Source organism: Oncorhynchus nerka, linkage group LG9b, assembly GCF_034236695.1.
Source record: "Oncorhynchus nerka isolate Pitt River linkage group LG9b, Oner_Uvic_2.0, whole genome shotgun sequence".
Taxonomy (NCBI): domain Eukaryota; kingdom Metazoa; phylum Chordata; class Actinopteri; order Salmoniformes; family Salmonidae; genus Oncorhynchus; species Oncorhynchus nerka.
The window spans coordinates 53,480,604-53,495,171 of NC_088424.1; the positions used below are offsets into that span (position 1 = coordinate 53,480,604).

The following is a 14,568-nucleotide window of genomic DNA, read 5'->3' on the forward strand; positions in this document are numbered from 1 at the left end:
CGACAAGATAGAGACCGTGCTCTGCCCAGGTACACACACACACACCTACAGTATGTACACACACACACCTACAGTATGTACACACACACACACACACACACACACAGTCTTTTATAACTAACCTTGTCCGATTCAAAATTATATTTTCCCTAACCCTTAACCCGAACTCTAACCCCAAAACCTGACCCTGACCCTAACCATAGCTCCTAACCCTGACTCCTAACCCTAAAACTAACCCTAACTCTAACCCCACAACCTGACCCTGACCATAACCATAGCTCCTAACCCTAACTCTTAACCCAAAACCTAACCCTGACCCTAACCATAGCTAATAACCCTAAAACTAACCCCTAAGCCTAATTCTAACCTTAACCCCCTAGAAATAACATTTAACCTTGTGGGGACCAACAACATGTCCCCAGTTGGTCAAAATATCTGTTAGTTTACTATTCTAGTGGGGACCAACAACAACAATTCTAGTGGGGACCCTGTCAAAAGTTTGGACACACCTACTCATTCAAGGGGTTTTCTTTATTTGTACTATTTTCTACATGTAGAATAATAGTGAAGACTTCAAAACTATGAAATAACACATGGAGTCATGTAGTAACTAAAAGTGTTTAAAAATCTAAATATATTTTATATTTGAGATTCTTCAAAGTAGCCACCCTTCAAGTGCAGATGCAAAAATCATCAAGAGCTATGATGAAACTGACTCTCAGAAGGACCTTGATGACAGCTTTGCACACTCTTGGCATTCTCTCAACCAGCTTCACGAGGAATGCTTTTTCAACAGTCTTGAAGGCGTTCCCACATATGCTGAGCACTTGTTGGCTGCTTTTCCTTCATTCTGCAGTCCAACTCATCCCAAACCATCTCAATTGGGTTGAGGTCAGGTGATTGTGGAGGCCAGGTCATCTGATGCTGCACTCCATCACTGTCCGTGTTCAAATAGTCCTTACACAGCCTGGAGATGTGTTAGGTCATTGTCCTGTTGAAAAACAAATGATAGTCCCACTAAGCGCAAACGAAATGTGACGGCGTATCGCTGCAGAATGCTGTGGTAGCCATGCTGGTTAAGTGTGCCTTGAATTCAAAATAAATCACTGACTGTGTCACCAGCAAAGCACCATCACACCTCCTCCTCCATGCTTCAAGGTGGGAACCACACATGCGGAGATCATCCGTTCACCTACTCTGCATCTCACAAAGACAAGGTGGTTGGAACCAAAAAATCAGACCAAAGGACAGAATTCCACCGGTCTAACGTCTATTGCTTGTTTTTCTTGACCCAAGCAAGTCTCTTCTTCTTTTTTGGTGTCCTTTAGTATTGGTTTCTTTGCAGCAATTTGACCATGAACGCCTGATTCACACAGTCTCCTCTGAACAGTTGATGTTGAGATGTGTCTGTTACTTGAACTCTGAAGCATTTATTTGGGCTGCAGTTTCTGAGGCAGGTAACTCTAATGAACTTATCCTCTGCAGCAGAGGTAACTCAGGGTCTTCCTTTCCTGTGGCGTTCCTCATGAGAGCCAGTTAACTCTAATGAACTTACCCTCTGTAGCAGAGGTAATTCTTGGTCTTCCTTTCCTGTGGCGGTCCTCATGAGAGCCAGGTAACTCTAATGAACTTATCCTCTGCAGCAGAGGTAATTCTTGGTCTTCCTTTCCTGTGGCGGTCCTCATGAGAGCCAGTTTCATCATAGCGCTTGGTGGTTTTTGCAACTGCACTTGAAGGGTGGCTACTTTGAAGAATCTCAAATATAAAATATATTTTGATTTGTTTAACACTATTTTGGTTACTACATGAATACATATGTGTTATTTCATAGTTTTGATGTCTTCACTATTATTCTACAATGTAGAAAAAAAAATTAAAGTTAAAAAAAAATAACCTCTCTCTTTGTCTCTTTATCATTCTGTCAGATCCTGTCATCGTGTGTCCTGACCTCCCCTGTAAAACTGGTAAGATTATTCTGAGGATTTTCATTCTGATTTTTAATTGTCACATGCCCTAAGGGCTGTGATTAAAGTTGGTTTTGAACCCTGAACCTGCTGGTTGAGTGCAGTCCAGTCCAGTACTGAACTCGTTCTCCACACTGTCTCGCTTGGTTTGACATCAGAAAACGTTTAAAGGTTTACATGAGCATGGCAGTCCATCACCTTGAGGCTCTACAATGTCCACATAGTAAGGAAGAACTAACGAGGTAGAGAGAGTAGAACTGAGAAGCTACATGCTTGGTGGGTGTACCGGAGGCCATATTAGGTGTACCGGAGGCCATATTAAGTGTACCGGAGGCCATATTAGGTGTACCGGAGGCCATATTAGGTGTACCGGAGGCCATATTAGGTGTACCGGACCGGAGGCCATATTAGGTGTACCGGAGGCCATATTAGGTGTACCGGACCGGAGGCCATATTGGGTGTACCGGAGGCCATATTAGGTGTACCGGACCGGAGGCCATATTGGGTGGGAGGCCATATTAGGTGTACCGGAGGCCATATTAAGTGTACCGGAGGCCATATTAAGTGTACCGGAGGCCATATTAGGTGTACCGGACCGGAGGCCATATTAGGTGTACCGGAGGCCATATTAGGTGTACCGGAGGCCATATTAGGTGTACCGGAGGCCATATTAGGTGTACCGGACCGGAGGCCATATTGGGTGTACCGGAGGCCATATTGGGTGTACCGGAGGCCATATTAGGTGTACCGGAGGCCATATTAAGTGTACCGGAGGCCATATTAGGTGTACCGGAGGCCATATTAGGTGTACCGGACCGGAGGCCATATTAGGTGTACCGGAGGCCATATTAGGTGTACCGGAGGCCATATTAGGTGTACCGGACCGGAGGCCATATTGGGTGTACCGGAGGCCATATTGGGTGTACCGGAGGCCATATTAGGTGTACCGGAGGCCATATTAGGTGTACCGGAGGCCATATTAGGTGTACCGGAGGCCATATTAGGTGTACCGGAGGCCATATTGGGTGTACCGGAGGCCATATTAGGTGTACCGGAGGCCATATTAGGTGTACCGGAGGCCATATTAGGTGTACCGGAGGCCATATTGGGTGTACCGGAGGCCATATTAGATGTACCGGAGGCCATATTAGATGTACCGGAGGCCATAGTAGGTGTACCGGAGGTCATATTGGGTGTACCGGAGGTCATATTGGGTGTACCGGAGGCCATATTGGGAAGTGACCATTTGGGATGTTGATGCGTCGTGTCGCGTTCTTCCGCCCACCATTCTCCCGCTCGTTGCAGGAGGGGGCGTGCCCGTGCCTGACAGCGTGGCCCCTCCCCCCTGGGAGGAGCTTGCGGAGCAAGGCAGCCCCTCAATGGTCCCCTCCTCAGTCGGGGGCGTAGCCAGCCTGCTGGGCAGCCTACGGGAGCAGCAGTATGGGGTTGGCGTGGCGACCATGGCCTACACGGCTCAGCGGGCTAAGCTAGCTCAGCCAGGCGCTGACAGGCAGCAGTGGACACAGCTGTTCATCGACTCCTTCAGGCTGGTCTACGGAGACATCATGGGAGACCCAGCCAAAGCACTGGGGCTGTGTTAATGGGCTAAAAGTGCTAGCTAGCAATCTAACAAAACTAGCTGATGAGCTAATGTTACTGCCTAATGCACTAACGATGCTAGCTAATGAGTTAACAGTGCTAATTAATGGATTAAGGGTGCTAGCGCTGCTTATATTGTCACCTTAATGCTAATATTGTTAGCTATATGCTAAGTGTAAGCTCTGTGCTAATGTTTAATGCTAATATTGTTAACTCGATGCAATCACTTAGTCAGTTTAGTCTAATTTCGCTTGGAATATTTTAAACCTATTTAAGCACTTTTTGTTAGTATGCATAGCTCTGGGAAGATGCTAACAGAGTAGACAAGCTTCAGGCAGGTGGTAAGTTTTGCTGCTACATATCTCATAGCTAACATTTACCACTGTGAACCACTCAAATCCCTCGAACCACTTGCTGAATCACTGCATGATTCCTCAAAGACACCGTTTTTGCAGTTTTGCACATCGCCATAGTTACAGCAGCCATTTTATTTTTCTGTGAATGTTAGTGTTTGGGTTGGTTATGGGCATTACACTTTAGGCCTGTAGGATTATTGGGTAGAGAATATATTGAATCAGTTGGGAAAACAGAGAACGTTTAAAAAAAAGAGAAGTTTACTGTGTTATTTTAGCTCTGAGACTGCAACATGCTTAGCGTCAGCTAAATATAGGTATTATTGGATTAACAATATCCTACAGAGAGAATATCTTAAAGATGTGATCATGTATTTTTAGCAGAGTATGTTTTCCTTTCCTGTCATGTTTGCCTATGTGAAATAAATCATTAGTGTGAAGGGAAACAATGAGTCATGTTGTTGTTGTATGTCTGAGTCCTACTCCAACCATCCTTCAGGTCAGCCATGTTACAGGTCCCTAAAACAGTCAGTAAAATAGCCTTTTGAGTGACTGAAACATCACACACAATATTTTTTCCTGATCAAGATGGTAAATATTTTAGATGTTTTCTTCTTCCTTCGTAGTCTGACAAGACAGACTGAGTGGACGGGGAGCTAGTAGACTGAGTGGACAGGGAGCTAGTAGACTGAGTGGGCAGGGAGCTAGTAGACTGAGTGGGCAGGGAGCTAGTAGACTGAGTGGACAGGGAGCTAGTAGACTGAGTGGACAGGGAGCTAGCAGACTGAGTGGGCAGGGAGCTAGTAGACTGAGTGGACAGGGAGCTAGTAGACTGAGTGGACAGGGAGCTAGCAGACTGAGTGGGCAGGGAGCTAGTAGACTGAGTGGACAGGGAGCTAGTAGACTGAGTGGGCAGGGAGCTAGTAGACTGAGTGGGCAGGGAGCTAGTAGACTGAGTGGGCAGGGAGCTAGTAGACTGAGTGGACAGGGAGCTTGTAGACTGAGTGGGCAGGGAGCTAGTAGACTGAGTGGGCAGGGAGCTAGTAGACTGAGTGGGCAGGGAGCTAGTAGACTGAGTGGACAGGGAGCTAGTAGACTGAGTGGGCAGGGAGCTAGTAGACTGAGTGGACAGGGAGCTAGTAGACTGAGTGGGCAGGGAGCTAGTAGACTGAGTGGACAGGGAGCTAGTAGACTGAGTGGACAGGGAGCTAGCAGACTGAGTGGGCAGGGAGCTAGTAGACTGAGTGGACAGGGAGCTAGTAGACTGAGTGGACAGGGAGCTAGCAGACTGAGTGGGCAGGGAGCTAGTAGACTGAGTGGGCAGGGAGCTAGTAGACTGAGTGGACAGGGAGCTAGTAGACTGAGTGGGCAGGGAGCTAGTAGACTGAGTGGGCAGGGAGCTAGTAGACTGAGTGGGCAGGGAGCTAGTAGACTGAGTGGGCAGGGAGCTAGTAGACTGAGTGGACAGGGAGCTAGTAGACTGAGTGGACAGGGAGCTAGTAGACTGAGTGGGCGGGGATCTAGTAGACTGAGTGGGTGGGGAGCTAGTGGGCTGAGTGGGTGGGGAGCTAGTGGGCTGAGTGGGTGGGGAGCTAGTGGGCTGAGTGGACGGGGAGCTAGTAGACTGAGTGGGTGGGGAGCTAGTGGGCTGAGTGGGTGGGGAGCTAGTAGACTGAGTGGGTGGGGAGCTAGTGGGCTGAGTGGGCAGGGAGCTAGTAGACTGAGTGGGCAGGAAGCTAGTAGACAGAGTGGGCAGGGAGCTAGTAGACTGAGTGGACAGGGAGCTAGTAGACTGAGTGGACAGGGAGCTAGTAGGCGGGGAGCTAGTAGACTGAGTGGCCGGGGAGCTAGTAGACTGAGTGGACGGGGAGCTAGTAGACTGAGTGGACGGGGAGCTAGTAGACTGAGTGGACAGGGAGCTAGTAGACTGAGTGGACAGGGAGCTAGTAGACTGAGTGGACAGGGAGCTAGTAGACTGAGTGGACAGGGAGCTAGTAGACTGAGTGGACAGGGAGCTAGTAGACTGAGTGGGCAGGTAGCTAGTAGACTGAGTGGGCAGGGAGCTAGTAGACTGAGTGGACAGGGAGCTAGTAGACTGAGTGGACAGGGAGCTAGTAGACTGAGTGGACGGGGAGCTAGTAGACTGAGTGGACAGGGAGCTAGTAGACTGAGTGGACAGGTAGCTAGTAGACTGAGTGGGCGGGGAGCTAGTAGACTGAGTGGACGGGGAGCTAGTAGACTGAGTGGACAGGGAGCTAGTAGACTGAGTGGGCAGGGAGCTAGTAGACTGAGTGGACAGGGAGCTAGTAGACTGAGTGGGCAGGGAGCTAGTAGACTGAGTGGGCAGGGAGCTAGTAGACTGAGTGGACGGGGAGCTAGTAGACGGGGAGCTAGTAGACTGAGTGGACAGGGAGCTAGTAGACTGAGTGGACAGGGAGCTAGTAGACTGAGTGGACAGGGAGCTAGTAGACTGAGTGGACGGGGAGCTAGTAGACGGGGGGCTAGTAGACTGAGTGGACAGGGAGCTAGTAGACTGAGTGGGCAGGGAGATAGTAGACTGAGTGGACAGGGAGCTAGTAGACTGAGTGGGCAGGGAGCTAGTAGACTGAGTGGACATGGAGCTAGTAGACTGAGTGGACAGGGAGCTAGTAGACTGAGTGGGCAGGGAGCTAGTAGACTGAGTGGACAGGGAGCTAGTAGACTGAGTGGGCGGGGAGCTAGTAGACTGAGTGGACAGGGAGCTAGTAGACTGAGTGGGCAGGGAGCTAGTAGACTGAGTGGGTGGGGAGCTAGTGGGCTGAGTGGGTGGGGAGCTAGTGGGCTGAGTGGGTGGGAGCTAGTGGGCTGAGTGGGGAGCTAGTGGGCTGAGAGGGTGGGGAGCTAGTGGGCTTAGTGGGTGGGGAGCTAGTGGGCTGAGTGGACAGGAGCTAGTAGACTGAGTGGGTGGGGAGCTAGTGGGCTGAGTGGGTGGGGAGCTAGTAGACTGAGTGGGTGGGGAGCTAGTGGGCTGAGTGGGTGGGGAGCTAGTGGGCTGAGTGGACAGGGAGCTAGTGGGCTGAGTGGGCAGGGAGCTAGTAGACTGAGTGGGTGGGGAGCTAGTGGACTGAGTGGGTGGGGAGCTAGTGGGCTGAGTGGACAGGGAGCTAGTAGACTGAGTGGGTGGGGAGCTAGTAGACTGAGTGGGCAGGGAGCTAGTAGACTGAGTGGGTGGGGAGCTAGTGGGCTGAGTGGGTGGGGAGCTAGTGGGCTGAGTGGACAGGGAGCTAGTAGACTGAGTGGGCAGGGAGCTAGTAGACTGAGTGGGTGGGGAGCTAGTAGACTGAGTGGGCAGGTAGCTAGTGGGCTGAGTGGACGGGGAGCTAGTAGACTGAGTGGGCAGGGAGCTAGTAGACTGAGTGGGTGGGGAGCTAGTGGGCTGAGTGGGTGGGGAGCTAGTGGGCTGAGTGGGTGGGGAGCTAGTGGGCTGAGTGGACAGGGAGCTAGTAGACTGAGTGGGCAGGTAGCTAGTGGGCTGAGTGGGTGGGGAGCTAGTAGACTGAGTGGGTGGGGAGCTAGTGGGCTGAGTGGGTGGGGAGCTAGTGGGCTGAGTGGACAGGGAGCTAGTAGACTGAGTGGGCAGGGAGCTAGTAGACTGAGTGGGTGGGGAGCTAGTAGACTGAGTGGGCAGGTAGCTAGTGGGCTGAGTGGACGGGGAGCTAGTAGACTGAGTGGGCAGGGAGCTAGTAGACTGAGTGGGTGGGGAGCTAGTGGGCTGAGTGGGCAGGGATCTTACCTTGACGGACAGTTCTTTGAAAACGCCTGTCAAGCAACATGGACTCAGTGAACATTGTTGCAGTCAGATTATCTCAATCAAATGTGCTGATACACAAAGCAACTCAAACAACATTGACATTGCATGCAACATCCAAACCTGTCACACATCATGGTTTCACAAATCATTTGTTTATCCAACTGTTTGGTTACTGTAACAGCATCCATATAGACAACATGTTGGCTATATAATTTAGCTAGCTAGCCCAAATGGCAGTGTCAGCACTGTTTATTTATCAAGCTACCTATATAGTTCATCTGGGGAAAAATGTGTTGTAAAGTTAGTACAGATTGAGGTCATATAGGCATTTATACTGTATGTCAGACAATGTTCATACAGTAAATCAAGAAGTTTTTATGAATCTCCCTTTTGATATGTCTTGTGATGTAATGACATGACAATGAGTCTGAGTTTTGGGCAACCCCTCCCCCGCTTTGGTTCCATGCTGGCTGAAGACCTAGCTAACTAGTAATTAGCTAACACCAGATACAAGTGGAAACCTAGAAGTATATTTGCCTAAGATGAATAGAGGAAACGTCTTATTATATTTGCTGACACGCTGCAGTCAAATTTTGGCACTTTACTACCTAGTTGTGTGTGCAAACCATGCCCTCTATTTAAATTAGGTAAGAGTTTAAGACATTACTATTGGTGTCTTAAAATGTGCCTTTTTGTGATGTCACAAAAGGCCCTTAATAATCCCGCCTCCTGAATCCAAGTGTTTGACATGAGGGAGGGGACCAGTCATTTTATGATTCAACTTTATCAATGTAGAAGCAACAGTCATTTTATGATTCAACTTTATCAATGTAGAAGCAACAGTCATTTTTCATACTTTGATTTGGTTTCATCCAAATATAGTTTTGACTGTTAGGGACCTTTAAGTTTTAGTAAAGTGATTTTAATAACCTGCTTTTAATATCCTTCAGAGAGCATGCAGATAATGGATGGGTAGATCTTTGTTCAGTTATATGCAGTTAAAGGATGGGTAGATCTTTGTTCAGTTATATGCAGATAAAGGATGGGTAGATCTTTGTTCAGTTATATGCAGATCAAGGATGGGTAGATCTTTGTTCAGTTATATGCAGATAAAGGATGGGTAGATCTTTGTTCAGTTATATGCAGATAAAGGATGGGTAGATCTTTGTTCAGTTATATGCAGTTAAAGGATGGGTAGATCTTTGTTCAGTTATATGCAGATAAAGGATGGGTAGATCTTTGTTCAGTTATATGCAGATAAAGGATGGGTAGATCTTTGTTCAGTTATATGCAGATAAAGGATGGGTAGATCTTTGTTCAGTCATATGCAGATAAAGGATGGGTAGATCTTTGTTCAGTTATATGACAAATTATCTGAGAACCCAAAAACAAATTATAAGGTGTTCCTCAGGGTTCGGTACTTGGACCCCTGCAGTTCTTGTTATACATGTTGGCACTTTAATTCCTATACATGGCAGGGATGTCATGGCCATTATAATGACATATATCTGTGGTTATCAATGAACCAAGAGGAGGCTGCTGTAAAACATATCTGTTGTATGTGACAATACATGTATCGTTATTTATTTTTGGCATTTTTTGGCATATAAATATTGGATGACAGCCTGTCAACTTCCTCTTCCCCTCTTCACTCAGGCTAGACAGCCTGTCAACTTCCTCTTCCCCTCTTCACTCAGGCTAGACAGCCAGTCAACTTCCTATTCCCCTCTTCACTCAGGCTAGACAGCCTGTCAACTTCCTTTTCCCCTCTTCACTCAGGCTAGACAGCCAGTCAACTTCCTCTTCCCCTCTTCACTCAGGCTAGACAGCCAGTCAACTTCCTCTTCCCCTCTTCACTCAGGCTAGACAGCCTGTCAACTTCCTCTTCCCCTCTTCACTCAGGCTAGACAGCCAGTCAACTTCCTCTTCCCCTCTTCACTCAGACTAGACAGCCTGTCAACTTCCTCTTCCCCTCTTCACTCAGACTAGACAGCCTGTCAACTTCCTCTTCCCCTCTTCACTCAGACTAGACAGATGATGTTATCTAGCTGTGTGTGTGTGTTTCTGAGCCAGCTGCTGTCAGCTGTGTGTGTGTGTGCGCGAGTTAACGTGTGTTGGTGTGTGTCTATGTATGTTCATAATTCCAGTAGATGCGTGTGTGTCAATGCGTGTGTGTGTCTTCAACGTGTGTGTGTGTGTGTGTGTGTGTGTGTTTCAGAGCCAGCGGTGGCCAGCTGTGTCCAGCGCCCTGTGGACCTTGTGTTCATGCTGGACGGGTCAGAGAGGATGGGAGTGGAGAACCACCGCCGAGCCAAGGAGTTCATCGAGAACGTGGCGCGCCGCCTCACGCTGGCCAACGGCCAATCAGACGACAGGAACGCCCGCATCGCCCTGCTGCAGTACGGCAGCAAATCAGAACAGAAGGTTGAGTTTTCGCTCACGCACAATCTGACGGTGATCGCTGATTCGCTGGCTGGGATGAGCTACATGGACTCCGCCTCCTCTCTGGGCAGCGCCATCATACACGCTGTCAACAACCTGGTGATGTCACAGGTACAGTCAGATCACGCACACACCCTGTCAACAACCTGGACAGTTCTACCTACAGTGTACACTCTATAACTACACTGTCTCTGTTCTACAGTCGTAATATTGTGTAACTACACTGTCTCTGTTCTACAGTCGTAATACTGTGTAACTATACTGTCTCTGTTCTACAGTCGTAATACTGTGTAACTATACTGTCTCTGTTCTACAGTCATAATACTGTATAACTATACTGTCTCTGTTCTACAGTCGTAATACTGTATAACTACACTGTCTCTGTTCTACAGTCGTAATACTGTATAACTACACTGTCTCTGTTCTACAGTCGTAATACTGTATAACTACACTGTCTCTGTTCTACAGTCGTAATACTGTATAACTACACTGTCTCTGTTCTACAGTCGTAATACTGTGTAACTACACTGTCTCTGTTCTACAGTCGTAATACTGTATAACTACACTGTCTCTGTTCTACAGTCGTAATACTGTATAACTACACTGTCTCTGTTCTACAGTCGTAATACTGTGTAACTACACTGTCTCTGTTCTACAGTCGTAATACTGTGTAACTATACTGTCTCTGTTCTACAGTCGTAATACTGTGTAACTATACTGTCTCTGTTCTACAGTCGTAATACTGTATAACTATACTGTCTCTGTTCTACAGTCGTAATACTGTATAACTATACTGTCTCTGTCCTACAGTCGTAATACTGTGTAACTATACTGTCTCTGTTCTACAGTCGTAATACTGTATAACTATACTGTCTCTGTTCTACAGTCGTAATACTGTATAACTATACTGTCTCTGTTCTACAGTCGTAATACTGTATAACTACACTGTCTCTGTTCTACAGTCGTAATACTGTATAACTATACTGTCTCTGTTCTACAGTCGTAATACTGTGTAACTATACTGTCTCTGTTCTACAGTCGTAATACTGTGTAACTATACTGTCTCTGTGTGCTCTACAGGGCAGCCGTCTGGCGCGTCGTAACGCAGAACTGTCTTTTGTCTTCATTACCGACGGAATCACTGCCAGCGAAAGCCTGGAGGAGGGCGTGTCGGCCATGCGGCGGGCTGAGGGTGTTCCCACGGTGATCGCCATGGGGACCGACACGGACCAGGACGTGCTGAGGAAGGTTGCCCTGGGAGACACGTCAGCCATCTTTAGAGGAGAGGACTACGCCACGCTGGGGAAACCCACATTCCTAGAACGCTTCATCCGCTGGGTCTGCTAACCAGCTGTGTTTTAACTAACAGTTAAAGGTGCAATCCGTAAGAATCTTTTTAGTAACGAAATAAACAAACAAATCAATGTGTTCTCAGATGTGAAGGTGCTCTGTGCTTTTCAAAGTTTAAGCAAAAAGTGGCAGAACTTGGAAGCTCAACTTCTAGCTCGTCCAAGAGACAAAAGGCACTCCACATTTTTGTATTTTTTAAATAAATTAAATGACAGATTTTACCTTTAACTAGCTAAGCCCAAACAACCAAAGCCTTTCTCATCAGAGAGTTACTGAAGTGTGAAAGAGGTTGCAATTGTAAGTCTTGTTTCTGTTTTTTTTTTTTGTATTGTGTTTCTAGAAGAGATCCCTCACTGTGAGGGATCCGTACGTTTTGTATTTTACACTAAAGGTGCTATTCTAGTGGAAGGAGTTACACACAGTCTCGTGTTGCACAAACAGTCAACTCTGTTTATCAAACAGTCTTCATTTTTTAAACAGTTCAGTTTTTCAAACTTTGTAATTTCGATAGAAGTGCCGCTTTATACTTTATTATTCTAGTTCAGGGGACCATCCACTCATTTACACACATCTCTCACACACAAACACACCAATTAGTTCAGGGTTTCAAACTCGGTCCTGTCCTCCTGCTGAGCTAGCTACTCTGAGCTAGCTATTAAACCCAACACACCCATACTTTTACCCAACACCCCCACACTTTTACCCAACACACACACACACACACACACTGAAAATGCATTTGTTGTAAACTGAGCAGTATGTAATAAAGCTAGCTGTGGTGAAACCAGACCTGTGTGTGTTTGTACACATCTGTATTGCACCTGTATTTAAGATCTTCTAGATGTGAACCATAGGTATCCTGTCTGTCCTCTGGAGTGTCTGGAAGTTAGCCACAACCTGCTGTTTGAAGGGGAATGGAAACACTTTGCCTTGACGCCCCCCCCCCCCTATACACATGGAATTATAGATATACCTCTCCTTAATGCAACCACTGGGTCAGATTTCAAATAACCTTTTTTGGTACACCTATCCAAACGCTGGTGCTGGTCGACCATTTTTTCGGACAAAAACTTCAAAAAGTTATATTACAGGTCGAAAGAAACATTTCAAACTAAGTACAGAATAAATCATTAGGATGTTTTTATCATAAATCTTCAAGAAAGTTCCCAACCGGAGAATACCTTTGAGGAGGAACAGAACGCAGGAAGATATCATGCGTGTGACCTGGAACTGGCTCTCTCTGTAGTCTGATTCATTCCCCTCTCATTCAGTCCCACAACACAGTAGAAGCCTCATTCAAATTTCTATAGATGGTTGACATCTAGTGGAAGCGCTAGGAAGTGAATCTTCATTCATATCGCAATGGGATTTCAATAGGGAATGGTTTGAAAATATACCAACCTCAGATTTCTCACTTCCTGTTTGGATTTCTTCTCAGGTTCTTGCCTGCCATATGAGTTATGTTATACTCACATACATCATTCAAACAGTTTCAGAAACATCAGTGTTTTCTATCCAATACTAATAATAATATGCATATATTAGCAACTGAGACTGAGGAGCAGGCCGTATATTATGGGCACCTTTCATCCAAGCTACTCAATAGTGCCCCTGCAGCCTTAAGACAATACCTTTAAGACAGCATCTTTAAGACAATACCTTTAAGACAGCATCTTAAGACAGCATCTTTAAGACAGCATCTTTAAGACAATACCTTTAAGACAGCATCTTAAGACAGCACCTTTAAGACAGCACCTTTAAGACAGCACCTTTAAGACAGCATCTTTAAGACAATACCTTTAAGACAGCATCTTAAGACAGCACCTTTAAGACAGCACCTTTAAGACAATACCTTTAAGACAGCATCTTAAGACAGCACCTTTAAGACAGCACCTTTAAGACAGCACCTTTAAGACAGCACCTTTAAGACAGCACCTTTAAGACAGCATCTTTAAGACAATACCTTTAAGACAATACCTTTAAGACAATACCTTTAAGACAGCACCTTTAAGACAATACCTTTAAGACAGCATCTTTAAGACAGCATCTTTAAGACAATACCTTTAAGACAGCATCTTTAAGACAGCATCTTACTCCAGCCTGCCAATGGAACATTGGCATCAATCTTTACTCTGGCAATTGAAGACGGCACTACCCGTAGAGCTAATAAACTTGATTCAATATCAAAATCCTAAAAATAGAGATGTTTCTATGTTAAATGCACATGTTTAGTAGAAGTGGATTGAATACATCTATTTGCTTAACTTTAGTGTTTCCATTCCCCTTTAAAACACCTCTTACACAATAAATACTGTAATGACCTGACTAGATCATACAGGAACAATTGTCCAGACTGAGGCTTGAGTTTATGAATTGACGGTTTATTAACCCAACTTTACACGGGCTACTGTTTGGCCATAGCCCGGGCCAAATAAAGGAAGGATACCCTATTAAAAAACCGTGAGCTTCTCTTGTGAAGGCCAGACGTAAGAGAAAGAACAATGGCTAAAACTGGTCTTAACCTCCAATGCTCCCTGCCCAACCCCCCTCCACACCTCTCCACCAACCACCAGGAAGCCCGGCATCAGAACATTCCAGGCATCCCCGCGATTGGCAGAGATGGCCGCCTCGCTTCGCGTTCCTAGGAAACTATGCAGTTTTTTGTTTTTTTACGTGTTATTTCTTACATTAGTACCCCAGGTCATCTTAGGTTTCATTACATACAGTCGAGAAGAACTACTGAATATAAGATCAGCGTCAACTCACCATCAGTACGACCAAGAATATGATTTTCGCAACGCGGACCCTGTGTTCTGCCTTTCAACCAGGACAACGGAATGGATCCCATGCGGCGACCCCAAAAAGAGGGAAACGAGGCGGTCTTCTGGTCAGACTCCGGAGACGGGCACATCGTGCACCACTCCCTAGCATTCTTCTCGCCAATGTCCAGTCTCTCGACAACAAGGTTGATGAAATCCGAGCAAGGGTAGCATTCCAGAGGGACATCAGAGACTGTAACGTTCTTTGCTTCACGGAAACATGGCTCACTGGAGAGACGCTATCGGAGGCG

At 46.5% G+C, this 14,568-nt stretch overlaps 1 protein-coding gene across 1 annotated transcript in view; it reads left to right on the plus strand.

Moving 5' to 3' along the window:
- Window positions 1–12,287, plus strand: part of LOC135565735 (collagen alpha-2(VI) chain-like) — a 37,535-nt gene extending 25,248 nt beyond the window's left edge. The window contains 4 exon segments of the mRNA XM_065013651.1: window positions 1–29; window positions 1,926–1,964; window positions 9,925–10,259; window positions 11,229–12,287. The exon segment at window positions 1–29 is cut by the window's left edge and continues 150 nt beyond it. Coding sequence (XP_064869723.1) covers window positions 1–29; window positions 1,926–1,964; window positions 9,925–10,259; window positions 11,229–11,495 — 670 coding nt within the window. The 3' untranslated portion in view covers window positions 11,496–12,287.
- Window positions 12,288–14,568: the final 2,281 nt, after the last annotated feature.